Source organism: Postia placenta (genome assembly GCF_002117355.1).
Source record: "Postia placenta MAD-698-R-SB12 unplaced genomic scaffold POSPLAscaffold_3, whole genome shotgun sequence".
NCBI lineage: Eukaryota > Fungi > Basidiomycota > Agaricomycetes > Polyporales > Adustoporiaceae > Rhodonia > Rhodonia placenta.
In genome coordinates this window covers 1108701-1125344 of record NW_020169834.1, presented here as the reverse complement: position 1 = coordinate 1125344, position 16644 = coordinate 1108701, and the positions used below count along the sequence as shown (strand labels likewise).

Sequence of the window (16644 nt, the reverse complement as noted above, 5' to 3'; positions counted from 1 at the left end):
TATTTTTCTCCGTGTACAATGACCTGCTCTCGTACCCCAGCCACAGCTTGCGCCCAGACTTGACGATTGCCCTGTTGTTTGCTTGAATCATTCATCGACGGGCATTCGTACCTTCTACGGTTCCTGATTTACACAGTGCTTCGTGCGTATCAATGCCGTCTTGACGATTCAATCTGATATCCTCACAAAACGACGGTGAACAGCTGCGTCTGGCCCGACACAGCGGCCAAATCTCTAGCGATCTCGGCTCTCATCAGGCTGGGACACCAGTAGTAGGTGGTTTGAATGTGTTTTTCTCAACAAGGAACCAGACGAGAGTATGTGTGTGGCCACAGTACATGATGATCGATGGCCTCAGCGTCGGGAAAATAAGGACTGGAGCTGAATACCTTCCCGCTGCGATGTTGTCTGCTTATGCAAACAACCAGTGCAGAGAGACGACTGCCTTCCGCATGTGAGGTCCTCCGATCTACAGGCGACCTAGATTTGCTTGACAGGTGATATTAGCCCCGATATCTGGAGCCTTTCATGACGATGCTGCCTGACCATTATACTAATCTCGAAAGCACTCACGGCCGTACTCGTCGAGAAACCATGTTGCTGTATATCGTGTTGGTCGAAAATATAGCTTATTGTGGTATATACAGTCTTAGATTCAAGTCCGCCGAGTACTAGTAATAGGTGAGGTCGATGAACCTTCACTGAGACACTGAGATAGCGAGAAGCTGTTGGGTTGATAGCGCGCGTTTTTGCACACCCAGATGTATATTGAAAGTAATTTAAGTTGGACATGACTTGGCTTCGTTACAGTGCCATGCATGAGCGAGCATGCCACTACAAGTTGGGGAACGTGCTACAAGCATGAACTACAGTTAAATAATAAGGGAATGGATGACTGCTAAGCTGCATGAAATAAGTACATGGTACCATACCCAATAGCCGACAACAGAGGAACCATCTTCACCGTGCAGCTTCGTAAAACGCTATCATGTCTTCAAATTCCGGCAGCAAGATATCCAACGGAGGTAGGCCAACGGCCTCGATACGAACACGCGGATGGAACCTGGGGTGGCGTTGCTTCTTGTAAAGCATCCGATACACGACGTGCAAGTACTTGCAGACGACGAAAAGAACCGCATAGCCATACCACCCGGCTATAGCAGCTGCGTTGGGGGTCAAGTGCAGTTGCTTCAGGTGGCTGACATTGTGCTTGTCTAGGACCATGTCCGTGCGGAGCATGCCGATGAAGCCGATCGCCGCCCCGAAGGTAGGAACAAAAATGGGCGCGCATGGGCCTGCTAACAGCTCGGCGGTGGCCAGTCGAACATACAAGAGAAAGCGGGGGCGATGCATGCCCTTCCAACGCATGTAAAGGGCACTAAATGCTGAGACGACGAGGATGAAGAACAGGGGAAATGCGACGACGGGGAACTGCCCGTATGCCGTGGCGGCGAGGGTCTTCGTGACCGAGGCATCGAAGTAACTTGCGAGCGTAGGCGGGAGCAGGCGGCGGAGCAGCGCATGTCCAATACAGACGGGCATGCCGAACGGCAGCGGGAAGACACGCCAGAAGACTCCGACTAGAGTAGGCTTGTACGTGATGTCCAGCACGGTGGTGTTTTCGGGGGTCAGCTGCTGTCGGTAGTCGGAGAAGATCATGATGTTCGTCAGGGGGCTTGAGAGATGGGCAGGATGCTCGAGTCTGAGAAATTTACAGATCGCAGAAGGAGAGTTTAAGTACTTGAGCTCAGATACCTCGTGTCCACTGTGTGGTGTGGCGTGTGTGGCGTCAGATATCGATCTGTAGTTCTTTGTCCCATTGCTGTGCCGTAGCTGTTGCTACAGTTACGAATACACGTTCCCGCTTTAAGCGACATTTGTACCCACGCAAGACAATAAAACGAGCCACCTTCGCCTCACCCTTTGATGCGTGTCGCAGAGGTAGCCCCATTTTAGAGGCAGATAGCATTATTGACATGATCCCGGGGGGGGGGGGGGCACATCAAACAGGCGTAAGGAATGATGAGGAGGGTGACTCTAATCATGGTCCTTGCTGTACAGTAGCATTGGTTCACGAACCTGGGACACTAGCCGTAAACGACGCACCTCATTACAGCATCGCCACCCAGAGGGGGTCATCACGGACATCAATAGATCTGCAGCATGTTCAGGTATTCAGCCTGTTTCCAAATCCATACTCCCCTTATATCTCGATGACATTTATGACCCATTCCGGATCTTTTTGCATGCGGCGAGGAGATTCTTGTAGGGCGACTGAGGGAGGACTGCAAATACGCGCATCAGCCCTCAAGAGATGTCTCTACTAAGGCAAGCTATCCATGATTCGAAGTGAAAGCGCTGACCGATGTCATAATAGCTCTATGCATGTAGGCAGGGTGGATGTTCGGCTCTGAGCAGTAAACTCGACGAGGTGATCAAGTCCCTTTGCCTTTGTCTTGCAGAAACTGTCACTAACAAGTAAGCATAGAAACCTTCTACCAAGTCGGAAATCACTGAAATCTGCCAGCAACAAGGCGATTGGTGAACTTCGACGATGGGGTACAAACGAGTGCCGTCCGGCCCACCCAAAGAGCCAGGACGGACACCAAGCGCCCATTCTAACCACTTTGCTCGTGCCAAAGAAATCGTCCTCTCCTCACTCAGAAAAGGAGCTCTTCTGTAAGCTGTATAGAGGAACAACGTACCAACCACCACCCAAGGGCGTCATCATGGGCACTGAGTGCACAGATTGAACTGAGAGTACGTATGCCTTGAAAGAACAAAATGCTCGGGATGAGGATCGAACTCATGACCTCAGGATCAGGATTACGGGTTTGAAGTTAAACCCTCATACAAACGTATGAGACCTGCGCTCTAACCAACTGAGCCACCCAAGCGCTTACATTGAATGCTTTATAACCATAGACGCAAATGACGCTGCGCATGACTTGTCGTTCCTGGCCAATCATGCAGTCTCCGTTACATTCAGTCCGCCGGAAGTTCGTTGGTATATCGTCAAAAGGCCCTATTCTCATCGGACTGGTGAGCCATGATCAGAGGCGTTCGGCGTGTGATTCGTCTGTCGCGTACCACCGGGCAAGCCGCCCGCCAGTCGCACTCGGAGGCTCAGCATCACCGCACCAACCTCACCGCGGTCATCGCGGCCTCTGCAGCTGTCGCGACGGGAGCCGCACTCTATTGTACGCACACAATCATTCACAATGACGCTCCCGCCGCCGACGCTGCCCAGCAGAAGGCACTCAGCCCGAGACTATCCCTGGATGCGCTGAGCTACAAAGATAACGCGCTGCACACCCTCGTGTGGGGCTCAAACAAGTGAGTAACTATCATGCATTCACCAGAACGCGACCTGTTAACTTCGTGCTGTGTCCAGAACACATGTCCTAGATTTGGACGAGCAGACAACGGAGTCAATCCGTACGCCTGCAGCGGCGGCATGGCTCGAGAATGTCGCCCTCCGCGACCTGGCGCTTCATGAGCGGCACGCGGTGTGTGTCGATGCTCGCGGGGATGTCTACCAATGGGGAGACGGGTTCGGTAGTAAGCCGGGCTGGTCCTCGGGCAAACCGGCGCTCACGCTACGGGGAAAGGTGCGTCCCGAAAGCTGCGGCTGCATACACGTCCGGACGCTAACGCATATACGTGATGCACAGAATATCGTGCGCGTTCAAGCAACGCCCTCCCGCGTCTTCGCTCTGTCTGCGTCCGGCCGCATCTATGTCCTCTCGTCTTCCGCCACTGAGCAGGCCCTGCCTGCGGGCGTCCCCACACCAGCCAGCTCGCCGTGGTGGGGAACTGGCTGGTTATGGGGTGAGGAAGAATATGTCGACTTTGCGGAGATCCTCCCGAGCGAGAAACTCGGGTGGAATGAGAGGTATGTATACGCCTCTGGTAGCGGAGCGTTTCCTGATCATCCGACTTAGATTCACATCTATAGCAGCAGGCTCGGACCATCTGCTCGCTCTCACATCCTCGGGGCGCACGTTTGCGCATCCCATCTCGATGAATGCAAACAGTCATGGGCAGCTGGGGTTCCGCAGGTTTGATGTCCCGTCGCCAGCGACTGCAGGCTTGCCGCATGGCCATGCACGAGTTCCAGTGGAGCTGACGCCGAAGTCGATCGCGGATCCCTATGCGAAAGCAAGTCCGGCAATCCGGCGTGTCAGCGCGTCGCCCGACGAACACGGGGCCGCTGGTGCGGCGGGTGGCCTCGACGACAAAAGCATCCGTTTCTCCGACCGCCTGTTTGAAGTGCCCGCGCTCAAAGGTGTGTATGTTGACCGTATCGCTGTCGGCGCACGAACTAGCTTCGCGAAGACAACTTCGGGGCGCGTGCTCGGCTGGGGTGCGAACGAGTTTGGGTACGTACAGCTTTGATACAGTAAGCGTAACAACACTCAACGCACCACATCTACAGGCAGATAGGACTCGGAAGTCAGGTCACTCTGGACACGATTACCGTACCGACAGAAGTTATACTGTGGCGGAACACGCCTTCTGGGATGCGCACAACGTGTCTCGACATCTACGCGGGCGGCGACTTGACGTTCTTCCAGGTGGAACGCGCAGATGGAAGCGCGATGCCTTACATCGACGTCCTCGCATGCGGGAACGGCCAATTTGGCGGACTGGGCAATGCCCTGTTTAGCAATGCACAGAGCTCGCCTGTGCGCGCGCGAAACGTCAGCGGGCTCCTCGAGTGTACGTGACCACTGTCTAATTGGATCCATGTCTCAACTGACTGTACGTGTCTTTGCAGTCAGTGAGAAGCATAACAATCTGCAGCCTGTCGTGCCTCACGACATTTCCGTTTCGCCGACTGGACATGTCCTGCTGACGTTGGACACCCTCGCCCATAGCGGCCCGGGCGCGACGGGGCGCGATATTCTAGCATGGGGCGCCAGCTACGACTACCAGCTCGGCAACGGGAAACGCGGAAGCGTACCCACACCCACGAACGTGGCGAATGGGGACGGAGAGCGGTTTATGCTAGGAAAGCGGCGAGCAGGGGAGGTGAGGGATCTGCAGGGCAAGCTGTGGAAGAAAAACATCGAGGTGGAGCAGAAGGCGGTCGCAGGGTGGGGGAACAGCATCGTCTATTGGAAGATCTATTCGTAGCTTTTCATCGTCGAGTCGCTGCAATTGGAGACTTGGGTTCCCTGTGCTATATTGGAACGCGCGGCGAAGAGCGTTTGCACCATATATTGTCGAGACGAGCACAGGTAGGCGCGCTGCCTGTGCTAGCCCAGATAAGGGGAGACGTCGAGAGACCCACGGGCGACTGCTCTCCTTGGTTATCTCGCCTCCTGTTCAGCACATGTTCGACTGCTCCCGCCCGTCGCTCTTCCTCTCCTTCTCCCCGTCCATCTTGTTGTAAGCCCGCTCGACGGCAGTGCTCTGCCCTTACTGTGCGATATATCCTGGTATGTTACTCGTACATCAGCGAGAGCCTATTCTCATTCAATGATTCTCAGTACTCTACGCTCGCAGCGCGCTCTGCCCCTATACTTCAGCGCCGACGACCTTGACGTGCCTTGATCATTCCGTCATTTCCGCCATAACGCCGGAGATAGACACCTTACAACTATGTCTACCATGAGCAGCCCCCGCCTGCTTTCTCCGGACTCCGTTTCTTCCTACGACTACATTTCCGCGCGATCGCATACGGAAAGCTACGGCGTGCGCAGTGCGAGCGATGGTGTATCACCTGCATCCGACATGGACGAGATCGTATGGTCCGTCTCGGACCTCTCGCTCTCGTCGATGTCGATCTCCGGGGCGTTCTCGCAGCGCAGCACGGGCGCACGTTCGCCCTCGACTTTCTCCGACGACTACATCGTGCTCAGCAGGGCCAGGTCGCCCGTCCTGTCCCACGCGTCTGCATCATCCAGTAGGGTCTCGTCGGACGTCACCCGCGCGATTGAGAGGGAGCTGAACGCCGCCATCTCCGCGCTCTCGCTCTCGCGCACGCCGCCGAGGGACACCGCCGGTGCCCCTGCGGGTCCTACCCGATTCGACCTCCGCCGTGCAGTGGGCATCCCCACGGCCGCTTCGCCCGCCCCTGCAGCGGCGTCCTCGAAGAAGGCGAAGAAGCAGAAGGCCGCGGAGCATGTCGTTGGAGCTTCAGCGAGGGCAGCCAAGAAGGAAAGGAAGAGGCTCAAGAACGCTCAGGAAAAGCAAGTCTCCATTCCTGAGGCCTCTTTGCCCAGTCCGCCTCCATCGCCCAGCAGGGGGGCCAATAATGTCCCGGCCGCGGTAGCTCCCTCCACTTCGCCCGCTTCGACGTCCGGTCTCGGCGAGCGCGCCATTGTGGACGACGTTTCGGAAGCCGGCGATTCCACTGTAGACGTAGTAACGTATCGCGACGCCACCGCCTACATTACAACGTACGTCTTGACGTCCTAGAAATGCAGCCGGCAACTGACATGCACATCCAGCTTTTTGAAGAATCCGACGTCAAAGCCAGGTTCGAAGAACCTGAAATTACATCAGGCCCTCATCATTGAGCTCGGACTCTGTCCCTCGGCGCTGCTGCCCTCCCTACGGAACACCGTTCCCTTCCCCTCGCTGCCTTCGCTCCCTCATTCCCTCCGTGCTGCTAAGAACCTGTTGAAGTCGCAGGCCTTTGTGAACGTGCGTGACTACCTCGCCGTGCGCGAGGAAGGCCTTGAGGCACTGCGCCGGGTAATGCATCCGAACCGCGGCTCTCTCATGCGCGAGGTGCGCTCCGGGCGGCGCCTGCCGGTGAAGACCATCAAGGACGCAGGACTTAACGTCCTCCTTGTGCAGTGCTTCTGATTAATATATCGTCTTCCGCCGGCGCACCCCGCTCGGAGCCGTTGCCACCAGCCTAACTACGCAAAGGCTGCATGGGAACTCCTACCTCACGGGCGTCCTCTCATACCGGACTCACTTTGTTACCCACCTTCTTGTATTGTTTGACTGACGCTCACTTCCGTCGTGTATGTGTACACTAGCCTAGATATCTCGCTCTCCGACGCGTCGACTCCGCACGCATGTACCATATCATCCACCTCTGTTCTTGTACAGTTCTGTACCCTCCACAGCACGACGGTTGCTCCCGTGTCTTGACGTCGCGCGCTGTTGTACCCTGTTCCATTTACCCCTGTAACGAATCATTCTTGTCAATAGGTACAATAGCTAAATGATCATGTGCTGTACTGGACTGTTGTGGGCACCCTCAACGTAACCAACGACGCAGCCGGGCTCGACGAATAGCCGGACTCGGAGGACATGTCTGGCCTGTCCTTTTCGGTGAGGTAATGCATGATGCACGCGGCTGCGGGCAGGTCCCGGACAGAGGGGCCAACACTCTGTGGCCCTCCGGCACAAAGCGGCGCAAGCGCCCGACACTCCGACCCCTCGGATTTTGGGCGGAGAATTGGCCCTGGTCAGTGGTGGCCCGGTCCCTCTTCAACGTTCTGTCGATCCACTCACGATCCAGACCAGCGGTCGAAGAGCGAAGTCAAAAAGCTTACTCGAGGGTGTGGTGCAATATGGAGCGGAGTTTTCGTGTTGAAGAACGAAAATGCACCCCCCCAGAAATCGTGTACGTACGCATCGGCGCGGTATGTCCATTATGATTGGTACGCATCGCCCCGACGCCCTCGTTTTTCTGTCTGTAAAAAAAGGTCTTCTGCATATTTCCGGATGAGTACTCCACCGCGTCCAGACCGTGAACGTGCGTTTGAGCCTGCAGCCCCTCGGGCCGCCGGTCGACGCCCACGACTAGACGGGCCCATTTCAGCACAACGGACGGGGATTGGTCGCGCAGCGCGTTGCATTGAGGAATGCTGACCACACGCACGCCCGCTCTTTGACCTCATTTCTCCTGATTGATGAGGCGGTGAGTCCTGCGACTGGTCAAAGCGCGATCTTCGATGGGCCCTGCGGCGCCGGCAGCTTTGCTTACATACTGCCTCCGCATGTGGCGAGGGTGCTTTTTGTAAAACATATAAAAGGGGGGGCAGGATGAGGGCGAGCAGCATCCTCGGACAAGAATCTTCGACGCCATGTACTTCATCTTCCTGCTCGCTCTCGTCCTGCCTCTCGTCCAGGGTGCCGCCCTCGCTCTCCGTGAGCCTGGCGAGCTCGCCCGCAGGCAGTCGTACAGCGATGCACGCTTCACCTGGTACGACACTGGACTGTGAGTGCACCCCGCCACACATTGTGTGGGCCATGTGAGATTGACTGCGGACGTGCAGGGGCGCTTGTGGCCAGACCAACCAGGCTAGTGACTACGTGAGTGCCACCGTTCGCTAGTCATGAAGTGTAGGTGACTGACCCACCGTCTCACAGATTGTCGCTCTAGATTCTGCTGTCAGTATACCGCAGCCGACTGTGACCTTGAGCATAGACTGATGTGTGTATGAACCCGCAGTTGTTCGGCAGCGGTTACCCTGGTCCTGAGTGCTTCAAGAGCATCACGGTCAGCGCCAACGGCAAGCAAACCACCGCCACCATTATGGACGAGGTATGTCGTCAGTATATTTGGATTTTGGCACAGCCCCTCACCGTAACTACAGTGCCCCGGCTGCCCCGAGGGCGGCCTCGACATGTCCGAGGGCCTCTTCTCGTTCTTCGCCGACCCCGGCGTCGGCGTCCTCACCGGCGAGTGGTGGTACAACTAGACCCACCGCTCCCACCTGCCATTCACTACCAGAACGTCTCCGTCCTCCCACGTCTGGACGCGTCGAGGACAGCCTCGGTTGCAAGCCTGCCGAGCCGTGCTCCTGTCATTATCGGTTGTATCCTCCTAGAGCTAGAGCTAGAAGTCTCTGCGCCCGTTTGTATTGCTATGTATTCTCAGAGCCTGTATCCGACGGCCTGTTGACCAGGGCCGCACGTCTTCTTGTTGTCAAAGCGTTGCTCGGGCTGCAGCAGCTTGAAGCATAGAGCTGTATGTCTTAGCTATGTGTATCTAGGAGAAATATAAAGATGTATCTTATTGGGTTTGGTATTGTGCGATAGTGACTGCTTGCGTGAAGGACGAACCTCAGCGGACCTCATCCCACGCACTGCCATCGTTTCTTGTGAAACAGCTGCCACCGGAGCCGGGAGACTCTTTGGCGAGCTCGAGACTGGTTTATGATGGTTAGTAGTCAGGGAAGTCTAACAAGGGGAACACGAAGCAGTCTCATGCCAACACGACAGGTGCAACATCAAAGGGTATGATTGCCTACACTCCGTGTACATCGCACCGAGTGTGTAGATACCAGAAATGGGCTGAAAGTGACTACGATAGAGAAACAAACAGATTCAAAGCGGATGAACGGCAAAGTAGTGCTGAGAAAGATAGGTGTTGTACTCGGGTATATTTCTAGGTCCGTCGCCACGGGGGAATGTCTGGAAATGTCCACGCCGAATGCCGCTGGGCAGTATATGGGGCAGGCGGCCATTACAATCACTGGCCGGTCAGGCTCATTGACATTGCCGACTGCTTTACTGCTGCGCCGCCTCAGCACCCGCTACCATGAGCCCTGCCATGCCGAGGAAAGCCTGGTTCATGCTCTCCAGCTGGTCACCGCTGGTGTTGTCGTCCGCGGTGCCGCTCTCCACAGCCGCAACAGCCGAAGCAGTGCTACTCGCGGCTGAGCTGGACCAGCTCGCTGAACTGCTGGACCACGCGGAACTGCTGCTCCAAGAGCTGCTGGACGACCACGAGCTGGAGGACGAGGACCACGAGCTGCTGCTGCTCGGCGTCCAGGCGGGCGAGGAGGTTGTAGGGGTCCAGGCATCCGAGGTGGTCGTAGGCGTCCAAGCGGGTGACGAGGTCGTGGGGGTCCAAGCGGGCAAAGAGATAGGCGGTGTCCACGCTGGAGACGAAGTGGTCGGAGTCCAGGCGGGCGACGAAGTGGTCGGTGTCCAAGTATCGGAGCTGGAGGAGTCGCCGCCGCCGCCACCGCTGCTGCCGTCGTTGTAGTACCACGTGCCGTAGAGCACACCAACGCTCAGGTCGGCGAAGAACTGGAACAGGCCCTCAGACATATCGAGGCCGCCCGACGGGCAACCGGGGCACTACATAAGCGTGAGGATAGCGATATTTGGTAATTGAGATCAATTCGTACCTCGTCCATGATGGTCGCAGTGGTCGTCTTGCCGTTGGCAGTGATCGTAATGGACTTGAAGCACTGCGGACCAGGATAACCGTCCCCATAGAGCTGTCGTAGAAGACATCGAGCTCCGCCCCGAGACAAGCACGGAGAATACTCACTGCAGTATCTAGCGCCACAATCTGTCGAGTGGGCATCAGGGATCTGGAAGAGCCCGGTGATGGATACTGTCACTTACGAAATCACTGGGCTGGCTTTCCTGCCCGCAAGCACCCCTTTCGTGGAACATTGGCGTCAACGATAATGTATGATGGCGCTAAACACTTACATCCCAACGGAGTAGTACGTGAACCGCGCGTTACTGTACGACTGGCGGCGCGCCAGTTCGCCGCGGGGGCGGTGCGCAACGGCATTGTGGTGATGGTGAGCATCACGAGCACTGTGTCCGCGCCCCGCAACGAACGGGAGCACCAGCGTGAGGAGAGAAAAATTGAGGATCGTCGAGCAGCGCATTATGGACTATTACGCGTTGGGAATGTCAACAGTGGGTGTTGGCGTGTATGATTTCCAGACGTTGCAAAAGAGCGTGAGGGAAAGTGAGGGGACGGTGCAGGGCCGAGTGAGGGAAGGAGGCAGGGTGCTGGCCGGGGCTAGCGAGACCGCGTCGTGTGTATATTTTGTTCCTAACAACGCCAAGCGCGCCCGCCATAGGCCCCGAAATAGCAGCTAGTGTTTCCCTCTTTGGCAACTGTTCAAGTTCACGCTCGCATTCTAATTCCGTCCATTCTTGCACCCTCTACTCTAGCAAACTATCGTAGTCAAGCGGCCGTTGTTGACCAAGAGTCGTCGCTGGCGAAAGCAGCAGGAAAACAAGGGGCTCAATGCACGGCTCGCTAGAAACAGCCGACCGAAGTGGGCACACGGCTGAAGGTCTGGGCCGGTGTTCTGTCCAATTCGCCCCATGCAGGCGCCGATACATTACTTAGGCTCATTGTATAAACACTCAATACTTTATGATACGTATTAAGGAGCAATATTAGGTAGCATGTATCATACATTTCAGTATCGTTGTCAATGCGAGGGTATGGAGACTGAAACCCGAATATGCATGAACCGCCTTTGTTTTCGAGCGATCCCCCACAGTGGCGAACATTGGGAAAACATCACGTCCAGTTGGCCGCGTACAGAAGACCGCTCATTCCGACAAGGGCCATGTTGAACTGGTTCAGATTACCTTGGTCGAACGCAGGTGATTCTTGAGCAGCAGCAGTGGCAGTGGCAGTGGCACTAGCGGTCGTCGACGGCGTCGCGCTGCTCGAGGGCAATGACGACGTGCTGATGGACAAAACGGAGCTGAATGTCGAGATCGAGCTGTAGCTGGAGAACGATGAGGGCGCGGAGTATGTCGACGTCGGCTCCCAGGTGGAAGTCGGTGTCCAAAACGTAGTGGGCGCGACCCAAGTCGACGTTGGTGTCCATATCGTGCTCGGTGCAACCCAGGTACTGGATGTGGTGGGTGGTGCGCCGTCGCCGAAGACCCATGTGCCATAGATAATACCCTGGGACTCGGGTGCGAAGAAATCGAAGAGGCCACGGGAGAGGTCAAGACCGCCACTCGGACATCCAGGACACTGTAGAACGGTGAGTGGACCATATGCAACCATTTTACAGGGGGCAGTCAAGAACACCAACCTCATCGGTGATCTTGGCTTGCGTGCTCTTCCCTCCGTACGAAATTGTGATTGTCTGGTAGCAATACTGCCCACCACTCCATTGCTGCAAATGCCCGGTAAGTACAAGCAGACAAGCCGTGGATCTTGCTCACGTCTGTGTTCAAAGCAACAATCTGCTTTTGCGATCAGCAAGGTGGTGCACAAGTGCAGGGATATACTCACAAAATCACTATCTGTGTCTACTGAGCCGCACGCATTTTGGCCAGCATCGTAGTAGCTCAGCCTCGCGTTGTCGACGCGCTTCGCGTTCGTGCGCCGTGCTTCGACATCGGCGTGCTTCCTGGAGCCCCAATGATGCAGGCTCCTCCCTACTGCATGCGTGTCGGCAAGCACGACCCCAAAGAAAGACAAAACAAGGAGAGAGACAGAAAACGAAAGACGAGTCGGCGCGTGCATGGCTTGACAAAGACTGGTCTGGTGGGCGTGTGGGCGTCGGGTTTCTTGAGACTAGTGTGTATAGGCGTAACTTGGACGTAGCGACAGGACAGGTCGTGGGCCTGGTGACCAAAGGACGTAGCGACGGGCTTGGCTTGGGGGACCCTTTATACAGCCGCGAAGACGAGCACGCTCCTCAGCTGATTCTCGGGAACCAACAACTTCCAAAGGCCAGACCCCATTGTTAGCCGAGCTGACCTAATGGCGGGGCACGTCCAAATTTGGAAACTCTGGCGGGGCCGCCGTTAGGCGAGCGCTGGGTGCAACCGCAACGGCTTGGGCGTCGAGTCTTGTCATTGTCGCCGTCGTTGTCGCCTCTGCCATCGGTCTCTTTCCGCTTCGCCGTGTGTACACCATAATGTCTGGAGGCTTCCCTTGGTTCAAAATGACTATTGCAACTGGCGGAGGTATGCCTTCGTCCTCACCCACGAGCGGTCCTCCTCTTACTCCGTTGGTTGACTATTCGGACGTCGACAACTAGTGATGGGACTGGGTTATTTCATCATGAAGTGTGAGTGGTGCATACCTCCACAAATCTAAGTCGTACAACTTACAGTCAAAATTGATAGCTACTTCTCCCACACCTGAACAGACATATGCTGTGAGTACTCTGTCGTATTTGTCTAAGGGTCCTTTTCGGAGTATCACCGCGCTCTCGAATAAAAACCGCCTCAGTCCTTCTGCTGTTCTTGCATTGGTAGCAGTTCAAGTAACGGCATGCTGACAAAATCACTTCCCAGGCCATGGCCCCCGACCTGCGACGCAAGGTCGACGCAAATCGTGCAGCTCGGTTAGCTGCGGAAAATGAGACCAAGCGACAGGTAGATGCACAGGTTCGTAGACTACCAATTCGATTCCAGTCATTTGCTTGACGCTTACGGCAATGTTGACATAGTTGAGCGATCCCGATTCACAAAAACCTATCTGGGCCGACTCGCCACGGTCATAGCACGTCCCTCACCGTGCAGCCATCTCTATCTCCTCCACATATCTGTCGCTGTACTAATACTCGTAATGCTATTGGAACACCTCTCTGTCCAATCATATCCGTCGAACACATATGGCCAAAGCCTAATACACAGGTCAATGTATCGACTCAGGCGGCCGCATAACATGTTGCATCACTATTGCACAGTAGGTATGGCGAAGACTGAGAGGGTAATTATAGGCCAGACACGACGGACAAGAAACGAGACGATCTAAGTTACAACGCCAGCGGCACCTGCAATCTGCGCATAGCACAATACAATGTCTGTGAACTGATCTCCGCCACCATCCTACACCGCTCTGAGCCGTTCATTATATCACCCCGTTCTCGCATCACCCCGCCAGCTGATTCACGCTTGAATCGGCCGAGTCGACCGCTTGTGCAGGCGGCGTCCCAGGGCGTGAGCGCAGCAGTGGCTTGTGCGAGATGGCCGAATCCGAGTCTGGCGAGGACGAAAGCACGTCGTAGGTAGACGGCCCCATCGACGGTGCGAGCGATGACGAGAGCGAGTCATGCCGGCCATACGGGATAGGGCGGGACTCCTGGACTGAAGCGTCGTCCAGCTCTGTCGCTGGCGGTGTCTGTGGGCCTGCGGTCTCGTTTGAGCTTTCTGGCGAGTTCAAAGCAGCCGTGAGTGCAGCATCTGGGGCGCCGGAAGATTCGGTGCTGGCACAATCTATCGCGGTATTGGGTGCCGGCGGGGCAGGTGGTGTTGTCAAAATGAGAGGGTGAGGCTCACTTGCCAGTGAGCGGAGCGGCGAGCTGGGCTCCGCGTTGGCAGAGACTATTGAGGAGGTGGATGCAGTCGGAACAGACGTGGACGAAGCTGAGGCGCTCTCGGTAGTTGGTGATGGAGAGGATTCGATAGTAGGGGCCGCAGATGACAGACCCGCGCCCTCGCTCCCGCTCCTGCTCTCACCCTGAGCGCCGACTGCGGTGCCGTCACTGCCTTGCGCCTTCTTCTTCTTCTCTTCCTCCTCGCGCTGTCGGCGTTGCTGCTCTTCGTGTTCCAGGAGAGATAACCGCATCGCTTCCATGACCATAAGCTGCACGAGGCGTTACGGTGAGATCTGTATGGTATATACACCCGGAAGACAACTCGCCTCTTCAAGATCCTGACCACCAAGACCCATATTGCCCAATAGATTATGAATATCCCGGTCCTGTCGTCTTCGTGACCGTCGGCTCCCCCGATCTCCAGAGGCCTCTGGTGCCTCCTGCCCATCCTCTGTAGATAGAGGATGCACGCGTCCGCTGCTGATACCCACTGGAATCAGTCTGTCGCCGACTTGCCGCATGATGATCCGCCTGTTCGCACGCCGGGCAACAGCAGCACGGACAGCAGCCAACTTCGCCTCCCAGTCCGGACGGATTTGATCTATAGCAATGTCAGTCAGCCAATATGAGGACTAGAACGTTTCGTTAACAAACCTATGGTGACAACTTCGGGGCTGTCTGCACCAAAGCTCTTGCGCGGACGTTTCATAGCTGCTGTTGGCGATGTTTCAGGCTGCTTTGGCGATTCCGGCCATGAAGGCGGTGTCTAGAATACCAGAGTCAAGGATGTCACTGTCAACTGAATCTGAATCGAGCATCTCAGAGTTATACTGACCGCTCCCTCGCTCCCAAGTCCCGTGCGCCACGGTGGTGGGGTATACACAACGCCGAAGTTCTCCTGAACACAATACGGACATGAAGCAGGCTCAGAGACCAGGTGCTTAGGATCTGGCTCCGCCCGTTTGATCTGGACAAAACATTCCGTACAGATTGCTTGGTCACAGCACCGCGAATGATTAATGTTCGGAGGGTAGTACTGGAGGTCGCACGACTGAGCACGGCCTAGTAGGAGGCGAGGGCGCACGCACCAGAAAACAGATCGGGCACTCCGCGGCGCCCTTGTATATCGCGGCCTCCGGATATCGTGTCAGATCTTTCGAGTTATTGTTATTGTGCCCCCGCTTGTGACTCGACTTGGACGCGAGCGAGATGGTGTCGGAGCGCGAGCTGGACGACTCGGGCTGTGCACCGTCCGCGTCGGTCGGGAGCTCCTTTCGGTGGGCGAGGATCTGCTCGTCGTCCCAGGACTCGTCAAAGTCCTCGAGGGGACGGTAGAATGGTGCGAGCTTGCGCTCGCATATGAGCTGCGCTACTATGGACTGGTTCCAGTCCTTGGGGCCAGTATATATGCCCTGAGGGGTAAGGTAGCCAAAGTCGACGGTCTCTTCATGATGACCGCGACCGGAAGAGGCACTGTTGCCCATGGTGCACTGACGAGGGTGCCGCGGAGGACGGAGAGCAGGCTCTGAAGACAAGAGTAAAAGGGCTTTCGTCACGCCGCCCGTCGGTGGCACCGGCTCGCGAGGACAGGAAAGTATCGGTCTCCACCGGAGTCTGCCGCCAATGTCCTCCAACGCCCGCTGCGGTTGCCCGATCGTGCACCGCTTGTGTTTCTGACCGTTTCTCGCCGGCGTGTTCAAGAGCTTGTCTGAATCGTCGTGGACAAGATTGCGGTTGAGTCACTGTTCTCTGACGCTTTGTAAGTGGACCGTGACGCTGTGAATACATGCAACCCGAAGATATCCATCACGCATGGCGGACCACCCTGATAGAATGCTTGCTTGCTTCACAAGACCATGTATATGGGGAACTGGTATGTCAGGAATTCTGATTAGGGCTATTCAGCTATCTCAACCAGGACTGAATTGACGACCGCTTCGGACATATCTCACGGCCGTTACCGCGGAAGACTCGCCACTATTCGCCCGTAAGCCACGCCTTGTAGGGTTCATTACCAGTGTTGGATATTATGGCGGATGTCTGTCTTTTCTGCCTGTTTGCACAGCCCGCCGCCGAGAACACATATATTTCCTGTCCACAGAACTGGGTTCATCCTACGCCAGAAGAGCTCACTAGAGCTCACTCCACGCGGGTACGTCCACGAAACTTGCCACGGTTGGCGCTCTGGAATGCATGATCACAACCACTGGGCGTTTGGCATGTCGTTCACCCAATAGGAAGTCTTCAAGTTACTCCCTTCCCTGCACTTTGCACAGCACAGCTATCAGAAAGCGTCTCTTCCATTTGCGACGTGCCAGCACTTTCTGACCCTGCAAGGCCTGAGCGAACACAAATACGATGCCTTGGCACGGCAGTCGTTGTTCAGAGGTGCTCTCGAATTGTTAAACACGAAGTGGGCTTTATCACTGGTGGCTGAATGCAAGTGGCTGCAGAGGCGCAAGGGTGGATATCGGTGTCGTTACTGCAGTGTTTAGCGAATGTACATACAGTAAAGCTGTGGGCCATGAGGAGAATGAAGCACCGGATTGTGGAGGATAATTTACGACCGAGGGGGTACTCTGAGGGCCAGGAACACCTGACTGCTTCGATCGGGGAA

General features: G+C 55.9%; 8 protein-coding genes and 1 non-coding gene across 9 annotated transcripts; 4 read left to right on the top strand and 5 right to left on the bottom strand.

The window, feature by feature from the left end:
- Positions 1 to 960: 960 nt before the first annotated feature.
- On the bottom strand, positions 961 to 1659 carry POSPLADRAFT_1044362 (hypothetical protein; the record flags this gene model as incomplete). Its single annotated transcript, XM_024478521.1, has 1 exon — positions 961 to 1659. The coding sequence occupies one exon, from the start codon at positions 1657 to 1659 to the stop codon at positions 961 to 963; it is 699 nt and encodes a 232-aa protein (XP_024341723.1).
- A 1126-nt stretch (positions 1660 to 2785) lies between these two features.
- POSPLADRAFT_t35 lies at positions 2786 to 2897 on the bottom strand. The gene has a single exon. It is a non-coding gene; the product is annotated as a tRNA-Met (tRNA).
- A 152-nt stretch (positions 2898 to 3049) lies between these two features.
- On the top strand, positions 3050 to 5139 carry POSPLADRAFT_1134250 (hypothetical protein; the record flags this gene model as incomplete). The annotated part of the gene is made up of 6 exons (XM_024484452.1): positions 3050 to 3336; positions 3395 to 3611; positions 3675 to 3895; positions 3945 to 4382; positions 4439 to 4722; positions 4781 to 5139. The coding sequence occupies 6 exons, from the start codon at positions 3050 to 3052 to the stop codon at positions 5137 to 5139; spliced, it is 1806 nt and encodes a 601-aa protein (XP_024341722.1).
- A 262-nt stretch (positions 5140 to 5401) lies between these two features.
- POSPLADRAFT_1073261 (hypothetical protein) lies at positions 5402 to 6819 on the top strand (the record flags this gene model as incomplete). The annotated part of the gene is made up of 3 exons (XM_024482587.1): positions 5402 to 5444; positions 5502 to 6407; positions 6459 to 6819. Exons 2-3 carry the CDS (start codon positions 5608 to 5610, stop codon positions 6817 to 6819), a joined length of 1161 nt encoding a protein of 386 aa, XP_024341721.1. The 5' UTR covers positions 5402 to 5444; positions 5502 to 5607.
- A 1235-nt stretch (positions 6820 to 8054) lies between these two features.
- POSPLADRAFT_1031872 (hypothetical protein) lies at positions 8055 to 8672 on the top strand (the record flags this gene model as incomplete). Its single annotated transcript, XM_024476814.1, has 5 exons — positions 8055 to 8188; positions 8247 to 8283; positions 8341 to 8361; positions 8423 to 8515; positions 8568 to 8672. The coding sequence occupies 5 exons, from the start codon at positions 8055 to 8057 to the stop codon at positions 8670 to 8672; spliced, it is 390 nt and encodes a 129-aa protein (XP_024341720.1).
- A 1285-nt stretch (positions 8673 to 9957) lies between these two features.
- On the bottom strand, positions 9958 to 10505 carry POSPLADRAFT_1114052 (hypothetical protein; the record flags this gene model as incomplete). The annotated part of the gene is made up of 5 exons (XM_024483424.1): positions 9958 to 10059; positions 10110 to 10202; positions 10256 to 10276; positions 10333 to 10369; positions 10423 to 10505. Coding segments are annotated over 5 exons (336 nt in total), but the record flags the coding sequence as incomplete, so codon positions are not given.
- Positions 10506 to 11257: 752 nt separating this feature from the next.
- POSPLADRAFT_1053727 (hypothetical protein) lies at positions 11258 to 12223 on the bottom strand (the record flags this gene model as incomplete). Its single annotated transcript, XM_024480442.1, has 4 exons — positions 11258 to 11725; positions 11787 to 11870; positions 11920 to 11940; positions 11990 to 12223. The coding sequence occupies 4 exons, from the start codon at positions 12221 to 12223 to the stop codon at positions 11258 to 11260; spliced, it is 807 nt and encodes a 268-aa protein (XP_024341718.1).
- A 397-nt stretch (positions 12224 to 12620) lies between these two features.
- POSPLADRAFT_1135035 (hypothetical protein) lies at positions 12621 to 13211 on the top strand (the record flags this gene model as incomplete). Its single annotated transcript, XM_024484536.1, has 5 exons — positions 12621 to 12669; positions 12744 to 12773; positions 12832 to 12863; positions 13003 to 13095; positions 13158 to 13211. 5 exons carry the CDS (start codon positions 12621 to 12623, stop codon positions 13209 to 13211), a joined length of 258 nt encoding a protein of 85 aa, XP_024341717.1.
- A 371-nt stretch (positions 13212 to 13582) lies between these two features.
- Positions 13583 to 15511, bottom strand: POSPLADRAFT_1178502 (hypothetical protein; the record flags this gene model as incomplete). The annotated part of the gene is made up of 6 exons (XM_024488595.1): positions 13583 to 13893; positions 13990 to 14296; positions 14519 to 14628; positions 14682 to 14793; positions 14863 to 14994; positions 15116 to 15511. The coding sequence occupies 6 exons, from the start codon at positions 15509 to 15511 to the stop codon at positions 13583 to 13585; spliced, it is 1368 nt and encodes a 455-aa protein (XP_024341716.1).
- Between the last annotated feature and the right edge of the window lie 1133 nt (positions 15512 to 16644).